We start from the raw sequence: 19,499 nt of genomic DNA on the forward strand, positions 1-19,499 counted from the left end.
AGATGAGGGAGGGAGGAAGGGAGGGAAGGGAAGGAGGGAGGGTTGAGCGTTGGAATGAACTCTCTCAGGCTTTGTGGTGCACGTTTCCCAAGGCCCCCGCCTGGCCCCTTTGATAAATGACACATGTCATTCTGTCAGCTTGTGACACTGCAGCTGGGAGGCCCTGTGATGTATGGCTCTGCTGAAAAAGGAAATCAACTTTTTTCCCGTCTCTCTCTCTCTCTCTCTCGTTTCTCTCTCTCTCTCTCTCTCTCTCTCTCTCTCGCTCTCTCTCGCTCTCTCTCTCTCTCCTCCTCCCTGCTTGTTTCTGTCTCCCTCTCTCTTCCTCCCTCCCTCTCTCGGCCCGGGCTGAGTGCACGGCCTTTTTATATGAGGATTTAGGTTTCCTCTGGTCCAGTAAGTCCCCCCACCCCCCCACCCCTCCCTCCTTAGACAGGCATGCATTCAGCCAGGTTGCGGCTGGTTTGTTCTCCTGCACACGCACACACACACACACACACACACACACACACACACACACACACACACACACACTCACACTCACACTCACACTCACAGTGACGCAGCTATTATGATCGTGTACAAAGCCGTAACCCGAGGAAAAGGGGGCAACGCCACATTGGAGGTGGATCCGGGATTTGTGGCAAAATGCCGAGGAAGTAAACAAAGTACGCACTTTTTAGTAGGCAAAGGGGGGCAGGTGTAGATGGGGGGGGGTAAGATTCCGGTTGGGCAGGATGGCTGGTGTCTCCCACTGGGTCATCTGTCATCCATGTGTCTGAGTGCAGTACGAGCACACACAACTCTAGAAACATTGTGCACACACACACACTCTCCCAAAGGAACTGGGATGAACTAAGAACACACACACACACACACACACACCTACACACACACTCTCAGAGTAAGTGTATAGATGCAGGCAGATAAGTATTCACACTCGGAAAGAGATTTCAGAGTAAATACCCGCACTATCAATCTTCAAATGATTGAAAAAAATGAAAACAAAGACGCAATGAGATTTTATTTCACAGGGCAAATGAGTCCAGCCAATGAGCTGCTCCCATAAGGCCTGCCCTAACCCTCCCTTCCTGGCAGATTAGCCTATCACGGCATCCCATTGACCTCTCCACTCCATGCACCGCCCACGCAATGGGTGAGCCAGCACGAAGAAGACCAATCTCTCCCTTTTCCTTTTTTTTTCTCAAGCAAACATTTTCTCTCTCTCTCTCTCTCTCTCTCTCTCTCTCTCTCTCTCTCTGTGATCATATCCTGATTCTTTTACTTCCTCGCTCCTCCCTCTCTCTCCCTCTCTCTCTCTCTCTCCTCTCTCTCTCTATCTCTCTCTCTCTCTCTCTATCTCTCTCTCTCTCTCTCTCTCTCTCTCTCTCTCTCTCTCCCTCTCTCTCTCTCTCTCTCTCTCTCTCTCTCTCTTTCCCCTAACACCCCTCCTTCCTCTCGTTTCTCTCTCAACGGCTGACCTGTTATCAGCGCTCTGGAGATTTAACAGCCAAAAAAGAAAAAAAAAGTGGAGCGTGAGTCAGGCGTGACGGAGGGACGTTTCCCAGTGTCGCCTCTCAATCTTCATGTGATCTCACACACACACACACACACACACACACACACACACACACACGGATATTCACCCTCTACTAGAACACAAACACATTGATTTGAAATCAAGCAAATGTCCAAATATCGTCACTGACGGTTACACAGGCTGCTCTGGTAAAATGATGATGGCGTGATGGATGTGTGTGGTGTAAAATCACAGGAATGAGGATCAGGATGCAGGCCGCACACACACACACACACACACACACACACACACACACACACACACACACACACTAATGAGTAAGAGTTCACCATGTGTTGCTATGGGGACCAGGGCTACTTTGACTAAAGGCGAGCAAAGGAGGGAGAGACAGAGAGTTACAGGGAGGAAAGACAACAGAAAAGAAGTACTTGGTGCAGATCCAAGAGACAATAGAGGAAGAGAAGGAGTAGATCAGAGAAATTACTCATTCATTATCTTTTATTAATCAGTAATCAAAGCAGGGCCAAAATGTTAACCGTACTGGATATGATCGGATACTTTTATTGTGAAAAGTAACACGTCACAGTTGTCTAAGGTAAGCTCTCTTAGCTGTATTTCATAATAATGCAGCTCTAGGTTTTGATTAGCAACAAACAGTAATATTTTTAGATTTAATATTATTATCACTGCTATTAATGTGAGATTTTGTGCTCACAGCGATTGAGTATTTCTGTTTGATACAGAAAACATTTGGCATTTTTGGTGGCATGAAAATCATTCAAATTAGCACCATACAGAATTATAAATGTCAGCTTTCTGCAGCTTCAAGCACCAAACACTGATATGCTCTTTAAAAAGCTTTTATCTGTTTGAACTTAAAGTCAGCTGAGAGGAGGGGGAGGAGAGAGAGAGAGGGGGGGGGGAGGGAGGGAGGGAGGGAGGGAACAAACAAAAACATGCTGAGAAGTGCAGCAGTCGTCCGCACTGCGACCACCTGGGGGTCACGACCTGCCTACGACCCCTTCAGATGTGCACCCTGGCCCAGGGTAGGGGGTTGCGTGTGTGCATGAGTGGAGTGGAAGGGAGGGATGTGGGTGGGGGCAGGAAAACAAGGCATCATTAGGGCTGAGTGATGAGTGGTGGCCACGTCTGACGACTGCAGGGTAGAGCTCGGCCACGGGAGCGACAGTGCATTTATAAATGCCAGAAGGCCTTCACAATGCCTGCAACAGCAGCACTGCAACAACTGTGATTGTGTACGTGTGTACGTGTACGTGTGTGTGTGTGTGTGTGTGTGTGTGTGTGTGTGTGTGTGTGTGTGTGTGTGTGTGTGTGAGTGTGTGTGTGTGTGAGAGAGAGAGGGGGGGGGGTGTGAACGACCACTGGTATGAGCCCCCCCTGTTAACAAGCTACCTCTGTGACCCACAGGATATTGCTATACACATGTGGACAACAAACACATTGAAAACACACAGCGCCGCTGCCACTGGAGGAGCGCTCCTCCTGCTAATGTCCGTCCACATGAAGAGAGTAGCCACTGTAGCCATTTTGTTTTTGTTTAGTCTCCTCTCTGCCCAAAGTTTTGGTTTCAGCGGTTTGATTTTCTCTTTTAATCACAGCTGGAGGAGAGGAAGAGGGAGGCATGAGGAAATGAAGGAAGCGATATGACAAGAGGGGCAGTGTGAGTGTGTGAAGGCAGGATCCTGGGAGTGTGTTGTTGTGTTAGTGTGTGTGTGTGTGTGTGTGTGTGTGTGTGTGTGTGTGTGTGTGTGTGTGTGTGTGTGTGTGTGTGTGTGTGTGTGTGTGTGTGTGTGTGTGTGTAAGAAAGCAGCAGTGTTGGATTCCAAGGTCAGCTCGCGAGTCGAGAGCGGAGGAAGGTGGAGAACCTACAAACTCCTGTTTTTCAACCAAGTCGTCCAATCCTAGCGGAGCATTCGCCTCAATTAATCACTGGGATTGTTACACCATGGTAATACCAAAAACAATCTCCATGATCACACGCACAAACAAAATCTCAAATTGCTATCATCCATCTCACCTGCCCCCGTTAAAACACAGAGGAGGGGGGTTGGGGGGCTGGGTGAAGCATTCACTCCTTCTCTGTTCTAAAGGCCTGGCCACTGAGATGATGGTGAAAAATTAACGGCAGGCAGCCAAACAAGTAAAGGCGCCAGGGCGAGGGGATCAATGCGCGGCATCCGCGGCGGGAGCAGCTATGTAAAACACTTGCCTTAAGTCAGCCGCATCCGGTTAATATTTAATCCCTCCATCCATCTCCACAAAGAGCATTTCCCTTTTAGCTTTAGCTGCCGTTTACTTTGATTACACACAACCGTTTGGGGTGGCTGGTGTGGGGTGTGGTGGTGGTGGAAGGGGGGAAAGCAGAATGATAAGAGAGCATGGTGGCTGATTTGCATGGGGATGGAAAATATTCTCAGGTTTGATAATCGCTCGGGGCAGCCTAGTGCCAGTGTGAGACCGAGGAGAGGAGGTAGGCCTGAAGAAAGAATTAAATAAAAAGAGAAAGGGAGAGAGGTTGAGGCATATTTAAAAAAAGAAGGTGAAGCTCTGAAAAAACAAACTGAATTTCACTCCGAGGGCTTGCCTTATTTAAAACAAGAGATATGCAAATAAAGCAGGAGTAGCGAAATAACACTGATATTATCTTCCTCGGTTATTTTCTGTGGCAAATGATTTCTAGGGAGGAAATCCAAAACTGTAACTCCCAAGTGAACATGCAAATCCATGTGTGTATTCCTGGGGAGCCGACTGCGCTCACTCTCATGTTGCTTCTTCGCGTTGCTGCTTTTGCTTCCTGCTTCTACCGATTGAAGCTTCTCATGTTTATTCGGCGCCCGCAATGAAAACTGCATTTATAACAGGCGCCAAGTAATAACTAGACTATGTGAGCAGCGTCACTCACGAGCATATAATGACCTTAAAATTCATACAACATATGTGTATGTAAGGGTAAATTATAGGGTGTATTGTTAGAAATACAGGTATGTGAACTTAATGTCCCTCTCTCCATACGTACACAAGCACAACTTCTGTGAAAAGAATTCCACTTTCATACGTATAACACTTTCTATCACACCAAAACAATTAAACTGCATGCTTCTGCAGCGATTGAAATACTTAAAAACTAACAAGATGTGACAAATGCAGAACACACGTGCTTTAATTTCCTTTTTTTCCCTGTAAAGCCAGAAGCCTGCCCACCCTAGAACATGTGTTTAACAGCCAGCGGGTATACAGGAAGGGAGTCTCGGAGATGGGCAATGGCAACTGTTCATTTTCTCACTCATTGACCTCAACTCCCCACTTTACAATGTGGAATAAAAGCAGCCCTGTATCAGCCAACAGGGCGAGCAGCAGAGGATCAAGAGATCTGGGTTAGTCTGCAGCCTCTGCTCTGCAAAAGGTGAACACACCACACACTGTTTGTACAAATGCAACCAGACACACACACACACACAGATAGAGAGAGAGAGAGAGAACAGGAAAGCAGTAAAGGGGAATTTTAACATGTAGAGTGAATTTAAAAATCTTTATAAGTGAGTATTCACATGACAGTAATAATCTAACAGAAGAGACTTCAATCCCCAGTTCTCTATGCGTACGTCATTGCATCATTCTGGAGCTGCTGAGTTCTCTGATCGCATACTGGGACTGAAATAGTAGATCCCAGTTTAAACAGCTATAAAAATGGAAAAACTAGACCCCTGCTCTTTCCCCTTACTCTCCCATCTACCTACAAACGCATCATCATGATCAGTAAAACTCTGAGCTATTGACCAGCCAGCATCTGCCGCTGGCTCCCGATTCAAAGCAGGAAGAGAACCTGGGCTGCAGGGCCTGGAACAACACCGACAAGGGTAAAGTGTTATTTCGCTCGCACGCCGACAGCTGGACAAGGGGGGGGTGAGTGTAGGAGGGTGGATGGTGGGTTGGTGGGTTAGTGGGGGGGTGTTCGGCCGGCCGGGCAGTAATTCTTAATTGACACCTGTCAGGATAATGGTGGCAGTCGCAGCTGTTGCGGCAGAATTTGTCCATCGTCCTGTTCATCTGTCAGCTCTAATACCCATCCTAAAAGCTGCCCCCCTTCCACCCTCCAACAGCGTCCCACCACCCCTCACCTTGCCATGCATCCACCCACTGAGACCCACAACCCCTGACACCTCCTCCTTTGAAGATTCTGTTGAACTTCACATTGGTGCCAGCTGCTATTGTCAAACAACGATTTTGTCACGATCTTATTATCTCCCTCCCCATTGAACAGATATGATTGTTGTATTTCTTTGTGCTCTCAAACAGCTTTAAGATGATGAAGTATTTGGCTAAAAAGCAACTCAGAGAATCAAGAACGCACACTTAAAAACTTCATCCTTTGTTTTTCTTTCAGCTTTTCCTTTACCCTCCGACAAACTCCACCTAACTTCTTTCTGATGAGGTACGGCCGACAGACAGAAAGAAAAAAAAAAAAAAAGCACAGTTTTGAAAGAAAAAATACTTTTTAAAACCGTTTTCATTCACCCTCCTCTAGCACCAGCACTTCTCTCTCTTTTCTCTTTGCTTCTGAGTGGCAAAGAGCGAGTATTTACCCAGAAGAGAGGGGGATGTGAGATGAGAAACATGCTGAAGAGGGGAAAAGAGCAAGAAATAAAGGGAGAGGGAGTGCCGAGAAATGAGAGGAGAGATGAGAGGTACGTTAAAGAGACGAGAAGAGAGAGAGAAAGAGAGAGAGGAGGAAGAGACGGAGGAGAGGGAGGAGTGCGCTGGGGTTGGGTGTCCCTGGATAGGGCTTTTGCTCTTCTGTAGTGGGCCCATCTCGTTTGTCTTGTTTGTTTGTTGGCATCAAAGCGCTGCCTCTCACTCCCCCTGCTAACTGATGTAATGAGTGGGTAAGCTACATGTTTTTTTTTTCCTGCGCTGAGGAATTCAAATACTTATTAGACAAAATATTCTGTAATTGCTCATCTTTTATTGATAGAAGTAACATGTTAAATTTGGCTCTAGCAGACTTTCCCGTAGCCTCTCGAGGAGGCACTGCGCTGATCAAGAGAGCAAATTTACCCTCGGCAAATGTATTACTTTACTTAAGAAAATTTAAGATGTCAATTTTTGTGTCTCAAATGTTGCACGACTACTTCTCTTGAACGCTTCCCCTCTCATCTTCCTCATGTCTCAAATTATGTTGCTGAAGTTATAAAAGCAACAAGAAAAAAAACACACAACATACGAACAAGTTTTCATTAATGAGCTCAAAAGCCTTACATCCCCACCGTGGAGCCTTAACAAAATGTAATTACTCAGCACAACACAAATATTACATAGTAATTAAGCACACTTAACAAAGAGCTGATAACAGACGCAGCACGCCATTTATCAAAGCTTTGAGTCCAAGACGAAGTTTTAAAAAAATCAAGTTTGTTATGCTGCTGCAACATTGAAAAATGAGAACAAAAATTCTTTATTTGGGGGGAAATTGTTTTTCTATGGCAGTCAGGAGTAAGACTGCTTGTCAGCCCAGTCCCAGAGGGCTGCTTTCTATCTGTTTCAGACTTGATTTTCTCAGACTAAGATTTTTTTCTCTCTCTCTCCTTTGGATCCCATGACTTGCTGCTGTTTTTATGTGCTGCGAGGCAGGCAACAAAGCGCATCTGGCTGCTTTAATGATATGATTTCCCATCATACTAAGCCACCTCCATTATGACCTCCCACAGAGACATGCTGGCTGCACTTAAGCATTAGGTGTAGGTGTGTGTGCGTGTGTGTGTGTGTGTGTGTGTGTGTGTGTGTGTGTGTGTGTGTGTGTGTGTGTGTGTGTGTGTGTGTGTGTGTGTGTGTGTCTGTCTGTCAGTCAGTCTGACTGCCTGTGTTTACGGTTGATGGCGTGTGTGAGTGTGTGTGTGTGTGTGTGTGTGTGTGTGTGTGTGTGTGTGTGTGTGTGTGTGTGTGTGTGTCGAGGGTAACACACTGCCAGTGATGGTAGCAGCGTGCCCTGAGGGCAGCTTTTGTTGAGAATGCCCCGGAAAGAATCAGAAAGAGAGAGAAAAAGAAGAGGAGGGGTATTACTGCTGTGCTGTGAAATATATCCTTATCTGTGGGAACAGGAAAAGCTTAACACATGCAGCTTAAACCTTGCTAATACCTTACATTTGATTATATTATGCATTCACTGATAATCAATATTCAAAAAAAGCTTTTATGGAGATCTTGAAACTGTTTGCTAAATAGAAATGAAAGTGTTCTCTGTGCAAAAAAAGGACGGCTAACAAAAGTAGCTAATTTGTGTAACTTAGAAGCTAATCCCACACACACACAGACACACAGGCGCACACATAGGGGCACTTGTGGTGACTCGAGGCATTAGAAGAGCGGGCTGAGCATGTTTGACCTTTGACTGCGTCAAATCCCTGATGTAAATTTAACTAATAGTTTCAGAGGGTGGCGCAGGAGCAAAAGTAGCTATCGACGAGGTCGATCGATGCCACCTGCTAACGACACCACCGCTCCAATTAGCGTAACCTCTAGCCAAGTCCCGTCGCCATAAACACACACACACACGCTAAAGGGAATGCCCAGGAAACATGGAGCTAAGCTGAAAGAGAGTGAAATAAAACAGACTGCTGGGGATCAATATGAGTTCCTGCTCGGACTGATATCTCTTGTTTAGTTTGGAAATAGTGAGCAGATGTGACAGTCAGAGGTGAGAAATATGTGGAGCGGCTGTTGGAGGTTGTTTTCGTGCTCCTGTGAGGGGGGGATCTGAAGGCAGACCTTGCTAAAGAGGATGACTAACGCGGCATGGTTACCGTTACACCCGTTCAAGTTATTCATTCCAGGAAAACTAACACCGGCCAGCGCTAAGCTACAAACACACACAAGCTCTCTACGCCTCTGCCTCACTCTTTCAAGCACACCAAGAACACACACACTCACACACACACACTCACACACACACACACACACTGGATTCGAACAAAACTTCTCATTTCTCAGAAGCAATGCAGCCTTTAAGCTATCCAAAGTTATAAACAGGTTTAACTTTCAGGCCTGTTGTAGATCAACTTTTTATCATAAAAACAAGACCGTTCTAATTCTCAGGAAGGAGTGTGGTATTCAAATCCGGCAACATTCAAAGAGAAGAAAACACACACCTAGAGGCTAAACACTCCTCAGGACGGCGGTGCAGACAGAAGGGTAGGGGTGCACATAAATCTCAGCATGCTGATTATTTCGAGGGGAGAATATCACATAACAGCATCGTCAAGTAAGAGCACAAAGGTCGCTGTGTAATCTTAGCTACCCCGGGCATGCAAAATCATTAATCCCTGGGCACTGTGATTCTCCAGCTCGGAATAAACCGGAGGCCTTCAGCCAGGCGGCTGTAGCAGCACTGAGCTGGGAGGACGTTCAAGAAAAGTACGTGGACAGCGTGTTATGATGTGCTGGTGATTTACTAGCAGGGCTGCAACACATGCTAAAGTGTAAAAACTTCAACTGGCCGTGCATGTTTTTGAAAACGGTTGCTGGGATTGCTTTGGAGGGCCGATACATCAAGCTGTTGGAGCAGGCTTGAGCTGTGTCATCAATATAAAAGAACATCAATTTTCATAACAGTTGAGAATATTTTAACAAGAGGGAAAAGAAGAGAAACTTTACGGAAATGTAGCTCTACTTTGAGCAGAATGAATCTGTTGAACTGAACAGATTCAAAGTGAAAACAAAGTAAGGAAATGAAGAGAAAGCCCGGGGGAAAGGTTGCAAGGTGCTGGAGCTGGTCGAGCTTGCTTATTACAAGGTTATAAGGGTGGATGTGGTGGGGGTGGCGGAGGGGGGCTCACCGAGGTCATTAACTGGCATTGTCTCCTGACGTGATTAGTCAGGTAGCAAAGTCCATTTGTCACCTGCACAGGCAAATTGAGTTGGTGCTGCACTAGGGGCTATGGGGACTGTATAATATCAACTTGATTACATCAAGGCAGCTGCGGACTTGACACCTTACTGAATTTGTCAGCATTAATCGTTAGGGCCTGTCACAAATCCATCAGCTCCACAGATAATTAGGGCTCTCTCTAATGAAGCCAACGGGAAGCAACCTTACCCCCACTGCACACACACACACACATACACACACATACTTTCTCATAATTAACCACAGATATAAGAGCGACTATCTTATCTGCTCTTCCTCCAGTAAGACTATCTAAGCCTGCCACGGGATGAAAGACAGCGTCACTCCGTCCTGACTTTTAATTGTTCCTGCCTTCCCTCCCATCCTCTCCTCATCTTCAAAACCAGTGATAAGGTGAGGCTTCAAGTGTAATAACACACACACACACACGCACACACGCACACACACACAGAAGCATGCATCTGTGCACAATGAAATAAAAAGAGGATAAGGAGAAATAAAGATGTAGTGTTGGTACACATTTTCTGTTGCAGGTTTTCCAGTTTCTCTCTTTTTTTTTTCTCTCGTCTTGACTGTTTGCGTTTCTAAAAACTGACTCTTCAGTAAATACAAATATTTTCAAGTAGTGCAAAAAAAGCTCTGAGAGTGTTTTCTGTTTAAAAGTGTCTTGTGTATTTTCTGTAATCTTAAAAACCCATGCACATGCAAACACACTTTGAAGTATTACTTTCAAGAACTGCAGGAAAATATGTGCTTGAGAAAAAACATCAAGGGTCAAAAAAAACATTTTTTTGTGTGACCTAAAAGTAAAAATGTCTTTAAATATTTTCAGAAAATGGAACATTTAGCAGAGAACAAAGAGAAAGCCTGTTGTTAAAGGACAATGAGGAGCATTTAATAATCAGCTGCAAATATAAAGGGAGAATTTACTGTACATTTAAATCACTGATGGAAAAACTACACAATTATGACTTCTGCAAAATGCTGGAGTTGTGGGATAAAAAATGGGAAATTTGTGCCTTCATCTGGCCTTCAATCAAACGCTACGTCATGAAAAATATAATTCCAAAAAGGTGGGGGCAAATCAAAAAGAAAAACCTGCCCAGACAAGTCTGCTTTGGTTGTTTTAATTGTCTGAGCTCTGATTTCCATGCACAGTCACACCATGAGCAATTTCCTCTGTGAGGAGCAGCAGCAGCAGAGTGAGGAAGCCACAGGTCAGTACCAGCTCCCAGTGGAGCATCAGGCTAGCCTAGCGTGTGTTTGCGTGTGTGTGTGTGGGTGTGTGTGTGTGTGTGTGTGTGTGTGTTTGTGTGTGTGTATGTGTGTGTGTGTTAGTTATTTGTTGCTACTGGGAGCATGTAGTGGAGGGCGTTATCTCTGACCGACTGTCATGTTCATGGAAGAATGGAAAGCATCCCGACTGCCAAGCTGTGATTGACCATTACAACCCATGATGTGCATAGCACTCAGTGGACAGTGTAACGGATCAATGGTGTGTGTTTATGTGTGTGTGGGAGAGAAGAGTGTGTGTTGTAAAAAAAAAAAAAAAGAGGGGGAGAGGGAGGGAGGGGTCACAGAGATGTCATGTTTTCATGCCTCCATCTACATGCAGGAACCTAACCGGAGTCACTCTGCCCGAACTACGGCTGACCTTTACCATGGGGCTATTTCACCTAAACGACAACAAAAAATACACACATGCTGACACACACATTAAAAAAAGTCAAGTGAGGTTCAATATCTAAATCTGAATCCTTTCTGAGTAGTGTGGGCCCAAAAATGTGCTAGAAGTACTTTGCTAGAAAGGAAAGAAAAAAGAAAGCCAGAAGTCAAAAGCGAGCACTGGTTGAATGTTCTCCATCCTACTCTCCTTCTCATCCTCCTCCTCATCCTCATCACCACCACCACCACCACCATCATCACCACCAGCTCCCTGCTTTCTATGATAAAAACCTGCTGAGTTCAAAGTCTTCCTCGGCTGGCCCTCCTGTTCGACCCGCTTTGCACCTCATATTTCAGAATCTCTTTAAAATTCTGTAACTGTCTTTTGTTCACTGCAGTTGTTAATGCCTAACTTCAAAGGCTCGGCCTCATTAGCACAGAGGTAGAAACCCCTGTCACTCATTTACATTTGTTTAAAGGCTGCAGGGAGACGAGAGAGAAAAAAGGGGGAGTCCAAATCCAAACCACTAGAAGTCAACCTTGTCGGTCGTCTGCCAAGACCTGGTTTTATCAGTTGGTCACATTGCAAATATAATACTCCCCTCCAGCAGTGGATATTGATTTCATTACTGGGCTGATTCTTACAGGGAATGTGGGGGGAATTTGGATGGGAAAGTGCAAGAAAACCTCCATGTTTCTTTCTATGAAGAAAAGGCAGACAAGGAGAATCAAACACCTGATTAAAAAGGAGTGTTTGGGAAGATTTTCCCTCTGATCTATTCAACATACACACCGTCCTTTCATCTGCTTTTAGTGCCTCCCCTTAAATAAAACGAGGTGATTTTCCGCCATAATTTACAACTTTTTTTTTTGCTTTTTGCTTCCTGGTTGAAACAACAGGAGGGTTGTGTGTGTGAGTTGTTAAACCTCGCAGAGGCATGCCTGTCTTCATGGAAGGATTTATTGATGTTTATCAGGGATGAATAGATCAAAGACTGCCACATGACAGGCGATCAATCACGCATCAAATCAAGGATGGCAATCCTCTAATAAAACAGAAAGAAAGGAAAAAACCGGCTCTCACCAGTTTTCTCCCCCTTTTTTCCCAGTCAATTATTCATCATTACTCACTCTTGAACCTCAAAAGCTCTCTTTTATCCCCATAACATGCCATTTAGTTTATCTCACCAATCTTAGGAGAACTTTCCTGGCAAAGGAGGATTTATAAAAATCTCAAAGTGGCATTGCGCAGATATGTGCGTCATTTGCGCAATTAACACACATTTTAAACTCAAGCGTGGGTCAGAGGTCGAGCTGCGCGCTGAGTTAATAACACAACAAATTAAAATGTAATAACAGAGTTGTAAAATAAATCACAGCATGCAGGAAAACTCAAGAGAGTGAAAGAGAAAGACATATTTTCATTTGGCACTGGACAGAAAAACTACTTGGCTACTGGGATGGGAAATGGTCGTTATGAAGGGGCGGGTTATACCTGCTGATCGCCGCGGCTCTTGCTGCTTTCTCCTCGGCATAGTGACCGTCACTTTCCACGGTGCTTCTCATGCAGGAATTAGATCAAATCAAAGTCTATCAGTTTTGAAAAATCATCCCGTTTTTTCGGGGGAAGGAGTTTTCGATGTCGGAGCTGAAAATGTCTTCTTTGAAAGTGGCTGCTCTTTTTTTGGACTTAATGTCTGGATCGGCTTCGACAACGAGCAGAAAAATTACGAGGGGATTCGGCCAGCTCCTGACACCTCCGTGTCCATCAAAGATCATCTTCCTTCATGTCTCCCATGGCAGGGTGAAAAAAAAATAAGAAGTAGCAGCAAGAAAGCACCCAAGTTTTCAGTTCACTCCCCCCTGGAAAAAATCTGTCTAGTCTCCAGTGCTGTTCGGAGGGGGACGAGACTTTGCTGCGCCTTTTACGCACACCAGAACTAAAAAATAAATAAACTCTAGCGGTGAGCAAACAAATAAGTCCCGTGTGAGCGCAGCGCACTGCTCTAATGGGTAATGTATCCTCGTGTTTCCTTCTCTTTGCTTGCCAGAGACCTGAAAGAGAGAAAGGGGAGAGGGGAGAACAGATAGACAGGCATTAGATGGGTTAATGTCAGTCCCGTCACCACCACGCCACCTCAGCCCGGATCCAGCCTCACCAGTCCGGCGGAGACTTTTTCCTCCCTCCCCTCCTTCCTTGTTTCTTTCCCACTGAACAAAAAAAAATAAACAGGACGAGCAGGCTTTCTCCCTTACTTACGTTTTAAGAGTCGTGGAAATAATTTCCACCGCTCATCTCATCGCATCTTGGACGGAGTCGGGTTTTTTTTGGAGGGTGGTTGATGCGGTGGAGAGGATATCACTTGAGAGAGAGGGGGGAACAAACAAGACGCAGGCGCATCCAAGCTTCGCTAACAACAGATCAGGTCGACGTGGATTCAAATATTAGTCTCTTTAAAGGGGCTAAAAGAGAGAGGAAAACTCCAGGGACTGATCCGAGGGCTCCCAAAAAAGAAAAAAATGGAAACGCGGTGGATCCAGAAGCTGTTTCAGACAGTCTCAACTGATAGACAGACGCATCGAGTGGCTTTTCCTGCTACATTTTTACTCCTCCCCTCTCCACAAGCGTCACCCCTGACAGAGGAGCCTACCTGTCAATCTTTTTAATTGTCTTGTTTTCCCCCCTCTCTCTCCCTCTCTCCCTCTCTCTCTCCTTCTCTCCTTCTCTCCTTGCTTTAAAAAAAAAATCCCAAACCTCCGACAAAAGAAAGAATCCTTATGGAACTTAAATGGACAACAACTAAAACCAAACTTACATGAACACGTATCTCACAACAAAACAAGTACTGATCAAGTATTAGCTTGTTACAACTCAGATGTCAGATTTAGCTTCTTACAGCGTGGCTCTGACAGAGCACGAGGTGGAGTGGAGGTTCGGCTCCCACTGGGTGTGGGACGAGGGTGCAAGGATCCAATTTGCAGCATTTAGCATTCTTACATGCCTTATGATAGATGTCTCTAATAAATGACAGACATGTGCCAGTTAGTGATAAGGCTGCTCTGTGAAACATGCAGAAAGAAATGTTCCTCAGCTCGCTGTGCACGCTGTAGTTACAGGTGTACATGTGGACACGGCGGCTCGTGCTGCAGCCCTCCAAAATAAAACGCCAATTCAACGAGAGCGAAATAAAACAACACGTGCTGACTGTAGTTTGGATGTTTTGGATGCTTTGGTGGGTGCTGTGTTCGTGGGAGGACAGGGGTTGAGAAGGAGACGCTGGGAGATGAGGATTGATTTGTTTCACCTTACAAGGAAGTGAGCGCTGTGTCCGGGAAGGGGAGGGACTCCGACGACAAGTCTGGGGCGCCGTTGTGCTACTCACAGGACTGCACCACAACAGTGCAGCGTTTTAATCCGAAATAATCCATTCTAATTCTGTAATGTTCGCGTAAGTAACCTAGCGTTCTGCTAAACAGCACCATGGGTGTACTGTTGGTTTAAAGGCGCGTTTAGCCCGGCTCTGCTCTGCCCGGCCCGGCCTGGCCCTGAGCGCTGTGAGCAAGCTAAAGGCTGTGCGGGCTTCTCACCACCACCACAAACCTTCGTCAAGTTGCCCGTGAACTTTGTCACATTTCGGAGCCATGAGCAGCCTGCTATTGGTGAGAAACGGCAGGAGAGCGATATCAGTGATCGGCGGGGGGCGCAGAGGCACCGACACACTTTCAGGAGTTGATCCGGCTGCGCGGCGCACAATCATAGATCTGTCCTACTCAGCGCACTTCATGGATTTCAAAGGATCCTCCATACCGAGCAGCATGAAGAAGCTGGTCGTAAACAAGCTGAGTCCTAATTTCAGGGAGGCCGTTTCTCTGCAGACGGTTGCTGTTCCGACACCCGGGGACGCGGAGCTGCTCGTCAGGAATCGGTAAGTTGTTGTTTTTGAAAGGTGGGCTCGAATAATAGTGAGCTTTCCTCCCTGCACGTTTGGAGCAGCGACACGGGACCCACAGAGTCTATTCGGGGATCAATATCTGCAACCGATTTTTCACAATAACGTTGAGAAGTTATAAAAAGGCTTCCCCTTACCTCGGTTTACCCATGTCCAGCACCTGCGATCAACATCATCATCACAAGATGGCAAAATACGTGAGGAATAAACGCTGTACTGTAATTCCAAGTTCCGCCCTCTCTGCATTTGTCTATCAATCCATCTCGGCATCTCTCTCTCTCTCCCTCTCCCCTCTTTCTCTCTCTCTCTCTCTCTCTCCCTCTCTCTGTCCTCCTGTCTCTCTACGTCACCAAACTGCAAACAGAAAGTCGTGGGGGGGTTCAGACTAAGAGATGCAGATGATGGAGAAGGGGATGCAGTGTTTTACATGGCGCGGGTGTACAGTCAGATTCCTCCCGCTCACAGCAGCAGCAGCAGCAGAAGCCAGCAGTTTATTCATAGACTAAAGGGAAATAAAAAAAACGCACCTAAAGTCAGTGTGCGGTTCGTTTGATCCTGACAGACAGAATCACTGTTTGATATAGGATGCTAATAAACTGCATAATGCTTAAGAAAGGTAGAAGAGGCTGGCATAATTTGAAGCAGAACTTCTGGCTCCGTTTCTGAGAAAAGACCTCACTCTGATTTAGATTTACCAGCTGCATGTATTCAGATGTGATGTAAAATACTGAGTACATGAACACACCTCAGGGCTCATTGTGGTCTTCACTACAGCTAAATATGAAGCGTCAGCCATGAATGAGTTTAAAACAGTACATTAGTGTCTCATTGCCCAGCATGTGATCTGCTGCACCTGAACTGAGACCTTTGACCGTGTCCTTGCGAGCACAGTCTAGTGAGGCATTACAGTCATGGGATCAGAGAGAACAGAATAATATAAATTACTGTTCCTTTTTGTGAAGTTGTGGCACAGATTGAGAAAAGGTAGTCCTATGTTGCACAGGTTCGGTGCAATGCTAATGCAATCTAAAAGATGCAAGTGTTAAACTCTCAGAGTGAGAAATTGATAAGTGTAAAGATCCTGACTGCAGTGGAAGAGACTGATGGATTAACAAGGAGGGAAAGATATTGATGTTTTATTTTCTTTGTGATTAATGTTAGTGGGGATTCCACTTAAGGGGTTTTTCATGTATAGTCAATCCTGAAATCTGTAGAAAGCTGAGGCCTCAGCGTGCGATGTGATCAACGTGTAAACTGAAACAAACACACCAGCTGCTCATGAAAGACAAAGGTGGCATCCGTACGATTTCCTTCAAACTGGACCTTCATGAGTGCCGGTTAGAACATTTCATTTTCTCTTTATTATCATTTTAATAAGATTGCACTTCAATATAAATTATTGGCATAAATTAGAATAACAGGTTTGCTTTTAATACACACTAACAGCTTTTAAACCTCATATTTTATGGAACAGTTTTCAGCGTGGCACTTGTATTCAAACAAATAAATAATCCCCATGTTTTTATTCTCTAATATGGTCCTGTGACAAGTGTTGATGCTCTACCTTTGTGGTAAATGATATCGTTTTACAGATTCCTCATGATAATTATCAGATCCAAAAGTTTTTTTCAAACATTATTTCTTTGAAGAGTTTGCACCTATTCTGACAAATATCAAATATTTACAAAATGCTGTGTATTTTTAGTTTAGCACACTGAAACACTCCTAACTTTGATGACAACATAATATTTCCCTGAGAGGAAACTGATTCTGTAGATGCAAAGTAGTCAAATCAAGGTGTTCTGTTGTATCATCGTGACCCATCTATAAACCACAGAAGCATTATCTCCGAGCTCAAAGTACACTTGTGACATGCACAGTAATGAGGCTCAGCATGCGTGCCGCTCTAACAGACAGTAAATGATTTATTTACGCATTCCTTTCTCACATATTTGTTTCCAACATGTTACCAAAGTAAGATGAAAACAGCCGTCTTCGTGTTGAGGCAAGGAGCAGCTCTCTGAGATTTTAAAAGTGCAGTTTTGTTGTGGGTGTCTCTGAAGACAATGAATCATGACATCATGCAATGTGTTTTGTGATACAAACCTTCCCCTGTCAGTGCAGGACTGTTCTCCTACAGAGAAAGAGGAATCATTGCCAAAACAAGCCAGAGTGTTTGTGCCCCCATGCAGACAAGGAAGTCTTGACCTTCAGACAGAATTCAGGGATTATTCGCTCACACTAATGTCCACATAAGGGCCTCTATAAATTGTGCATGCATGTTTTTCAGAACTGAATCATGTAACACTTTTATTTTTCTCCTCTTTTAATCCAGTATTCTTCTTTTTTATGTTTCAGATTTGCAGGAATCAACGCCTCTGATATTAATTACGCGTCAGGCCGATACGACCCCTCGGTGAAACCCCCCTTTGATGCCGGATTCGAGGGTATAGGTGAGGTCGTCGGCCTCGGCCTTAGCGCCAGCTCCCGTTTCACCGTTGGGGACACTGTGGCCTACTTCACAAGTGGTGCATTTGCTGAGTACACTGTGGTGAAAGCCAAGGAGAGCATCCCTGTCCCTGCAGTGAAGCCAGAGTTCCTCACCCTGCTGGTCAGCGGAGCCACGGCATACATCGCCCTGAAACGTCTGGGCGACCTGGCCGAAGGTGAGACGGTTCTGGTCACGGCGGCTGCAGGAGGGACGGGACAGTTTGCGGTGCAGTTTGCCAAACAGGCCGGCTGTCACGTGATTGGTACCTGTTCATCTGATGAAAAAGCAGGCTTCCTGAAATCGATTGGCTGCAACAGGCCGATCAACTACACCTCTGAAGACCTGGCGAAGACGCTGAAGAAAGAGTACCCCAAAGGCATAGACGTGGTATACGAGTCTGTCGGAGGCAGCGTCTTAGAGCTCGCTGTGAAAAGCTTGGCCACTAAGGGCCGGCTGATTGTGATCGGCTTCATCTCAGGGTACCAGAGTGCATCAGGGTTCCCACCTTTTAAAGGGGACACCCTACCCATCAAGCTGCTCCAGAAGTCAGCAAGTGTTCGAGGCTTCTTTCTGCCGCACTTCTTCAGTGACTACAGAGAGGCTCTGGGCACCATGATGCAGATGTTTGCAAAGGGGAAGCTGCAGTGTGAGGTGGATTGTGGGGATTTGTCAGAGGGGGGGAGGTTTGTTGGCCTGGAGTCGGTCTTCAGGGCTGTGGACTTCATGTACGCCGGGAAAAACCTGGGCAAGGTGGTGGTGGAGGTGGCACCACCCACCGTTAGCAACAGTAAACTGTGATTCAACTGATTGTTAATGCACTAAATAATGACCTGAGTGATTGTTTGAGAAGAAGTGTGGTGCTTAAATCTTTCGTCCACAGAGATTTTGTTCTTTATTTTTGTAAGATGGTTGATGAAATACTTCAAGTTGAGCGACATGATGCCTTATGAATGAAACTAATTACTAACCTCATGTTGATTCTGAGGGCTGGATGCAACACAGCTGTTTTTGTCATGTAAACGCTAAGCTGTCCCAGAAAATCTGAAAATAATACTCTATGCTTTGATGATCAAATTGCACAAGTGTCAAGATTTAAAATAAAAAAGTGGATTCGTAGATTATTTTTCTACATTTTCTCCTCATATTGTTTTTTAATCTTGTTCCTACCTCCAGTCCATGGTTAATATTGTTTCAGACCTGCTGCCATTACATGCTTACTTTTGGCACTCTTGGGCACTTTATCAACTGTAAATGTTTTATGATGGACTTCATTGTTTTTCTAATGGGGGCTTACACTGGTATGTGCTTGTCAAAAGTGAGTGCTGCTCCAGGTGTGCTCTGTGTTTCATTGCCTGTTTGTGGCTGACAGAAACAGCATTCACACAATCAATCTTTTCATTCACATGCCCAGAAGCTGCACATAATAAAAAAAATTAGTCCAGCTAACCGGGAGTTGGACTTGAGAAGGCCATTACTTTTTTACCACTGCGAGTAAGAAAAACACCTATAGTGAATGTATTGTGAAATGCTCACTGACGTTTTTTTCCATCTTCATTTTTTATATTTAATTTAGTTTTGGAACAATAAAAAAAAAAGCAGCACAACAAATATGTTCATGCAGTTTAGTCACATGCAAGATCATTTCTACTTAAACACAAAGATTTCTATTGCTACACAGAAGATAAGGGGTGTTTATGACGGCTTCAAATTCTCACAGGATTCAACATTAGTAAAGAAAATAATTCTTTAAAAAGCAGGAAGCAGAAAGTCCATGTCATATGAATGTTCTGTATGTAGTCTAAAGCAAACACCTGTTCCTACCTGGCAGGGAGGGCTGTAGTGTTCATGCACTGTGAACATGTTATTTCCTCATCCAGGTGGCCACTCAAAATATAACCCAGTGTGAAATACGTTACAGGTGTGACCCCAGCA

The 19,499-nt window shown here is 45.1% G+C and overlaps 2 protein-coding genes across 3 annotated transcripts in view; one reads left to right on the top strand and one right to left on the bottom strand.

Annotated features, from left to right (window-relative positions):
- The window catches only part of LOC117822835 (teashirt homolog 1-like), a 38,653-nt gene extending 23,181 nt beyond the window's left edge, over positions 1–15,472 (bottom strand). Inside the window, exons 1-2 of one of the 2 annotated variants that reach the window (XM_034697754.1) lie at positions 15,214–15,472; positions 12,622–13,181 (exon numbers count right to left, since the gene is read on the bottom strand). In XM_034697754.1, the coding sequence (XP_034553645.1) occupies positions 12,622–12,661 (40 nt within the window). In that variant the 5' untranslated portion in view covers positions 12,662–13,181; positions 15,214–15,472. Of the gene's footprint in view, positions 1–12,621; positions 13,182–13,386 lie in introns of both variants that reach the window. The other variant, XM_034697753.1, reaches the window with a different exon arrangement.
- Positions 14,340–18,696, top strand: LOC117822836 (prostaglandin reductase 3-like). The gene is made up of 2 exons (XM_034697755.1): positions 14,340–15,052; positions 17,435–18,696. The coding sequence occupies exons 1-2, from the start codon at positions 14,769–14,771 to the stop codon at positions 18,363–18,365; spliced, it is 1,215 nt and encodes a 404-aa protein (XP_034553646.1). The 5' UTR covers positions 14,340–14,768; the 3' UTR covers positions 18,366–18,696.
- The last annotated feature ends 803 nt before the right edge of the window (positions 18,697–19,499 follow it).

Source organism: Notolabrus celidotus, chromosome 12 (assembly GCF_009762535.1).
Source record: "Notolabrus celidotus isolate fNotCel1 chromosome 12, fNotCel1.pri, whole genome shotgun sequence".
NCBI lineage: Eukaryota > Metazoa > Chordata > Actinopteri > Labriformes > Labridae > Notolabrus > Notolabrus celidotus.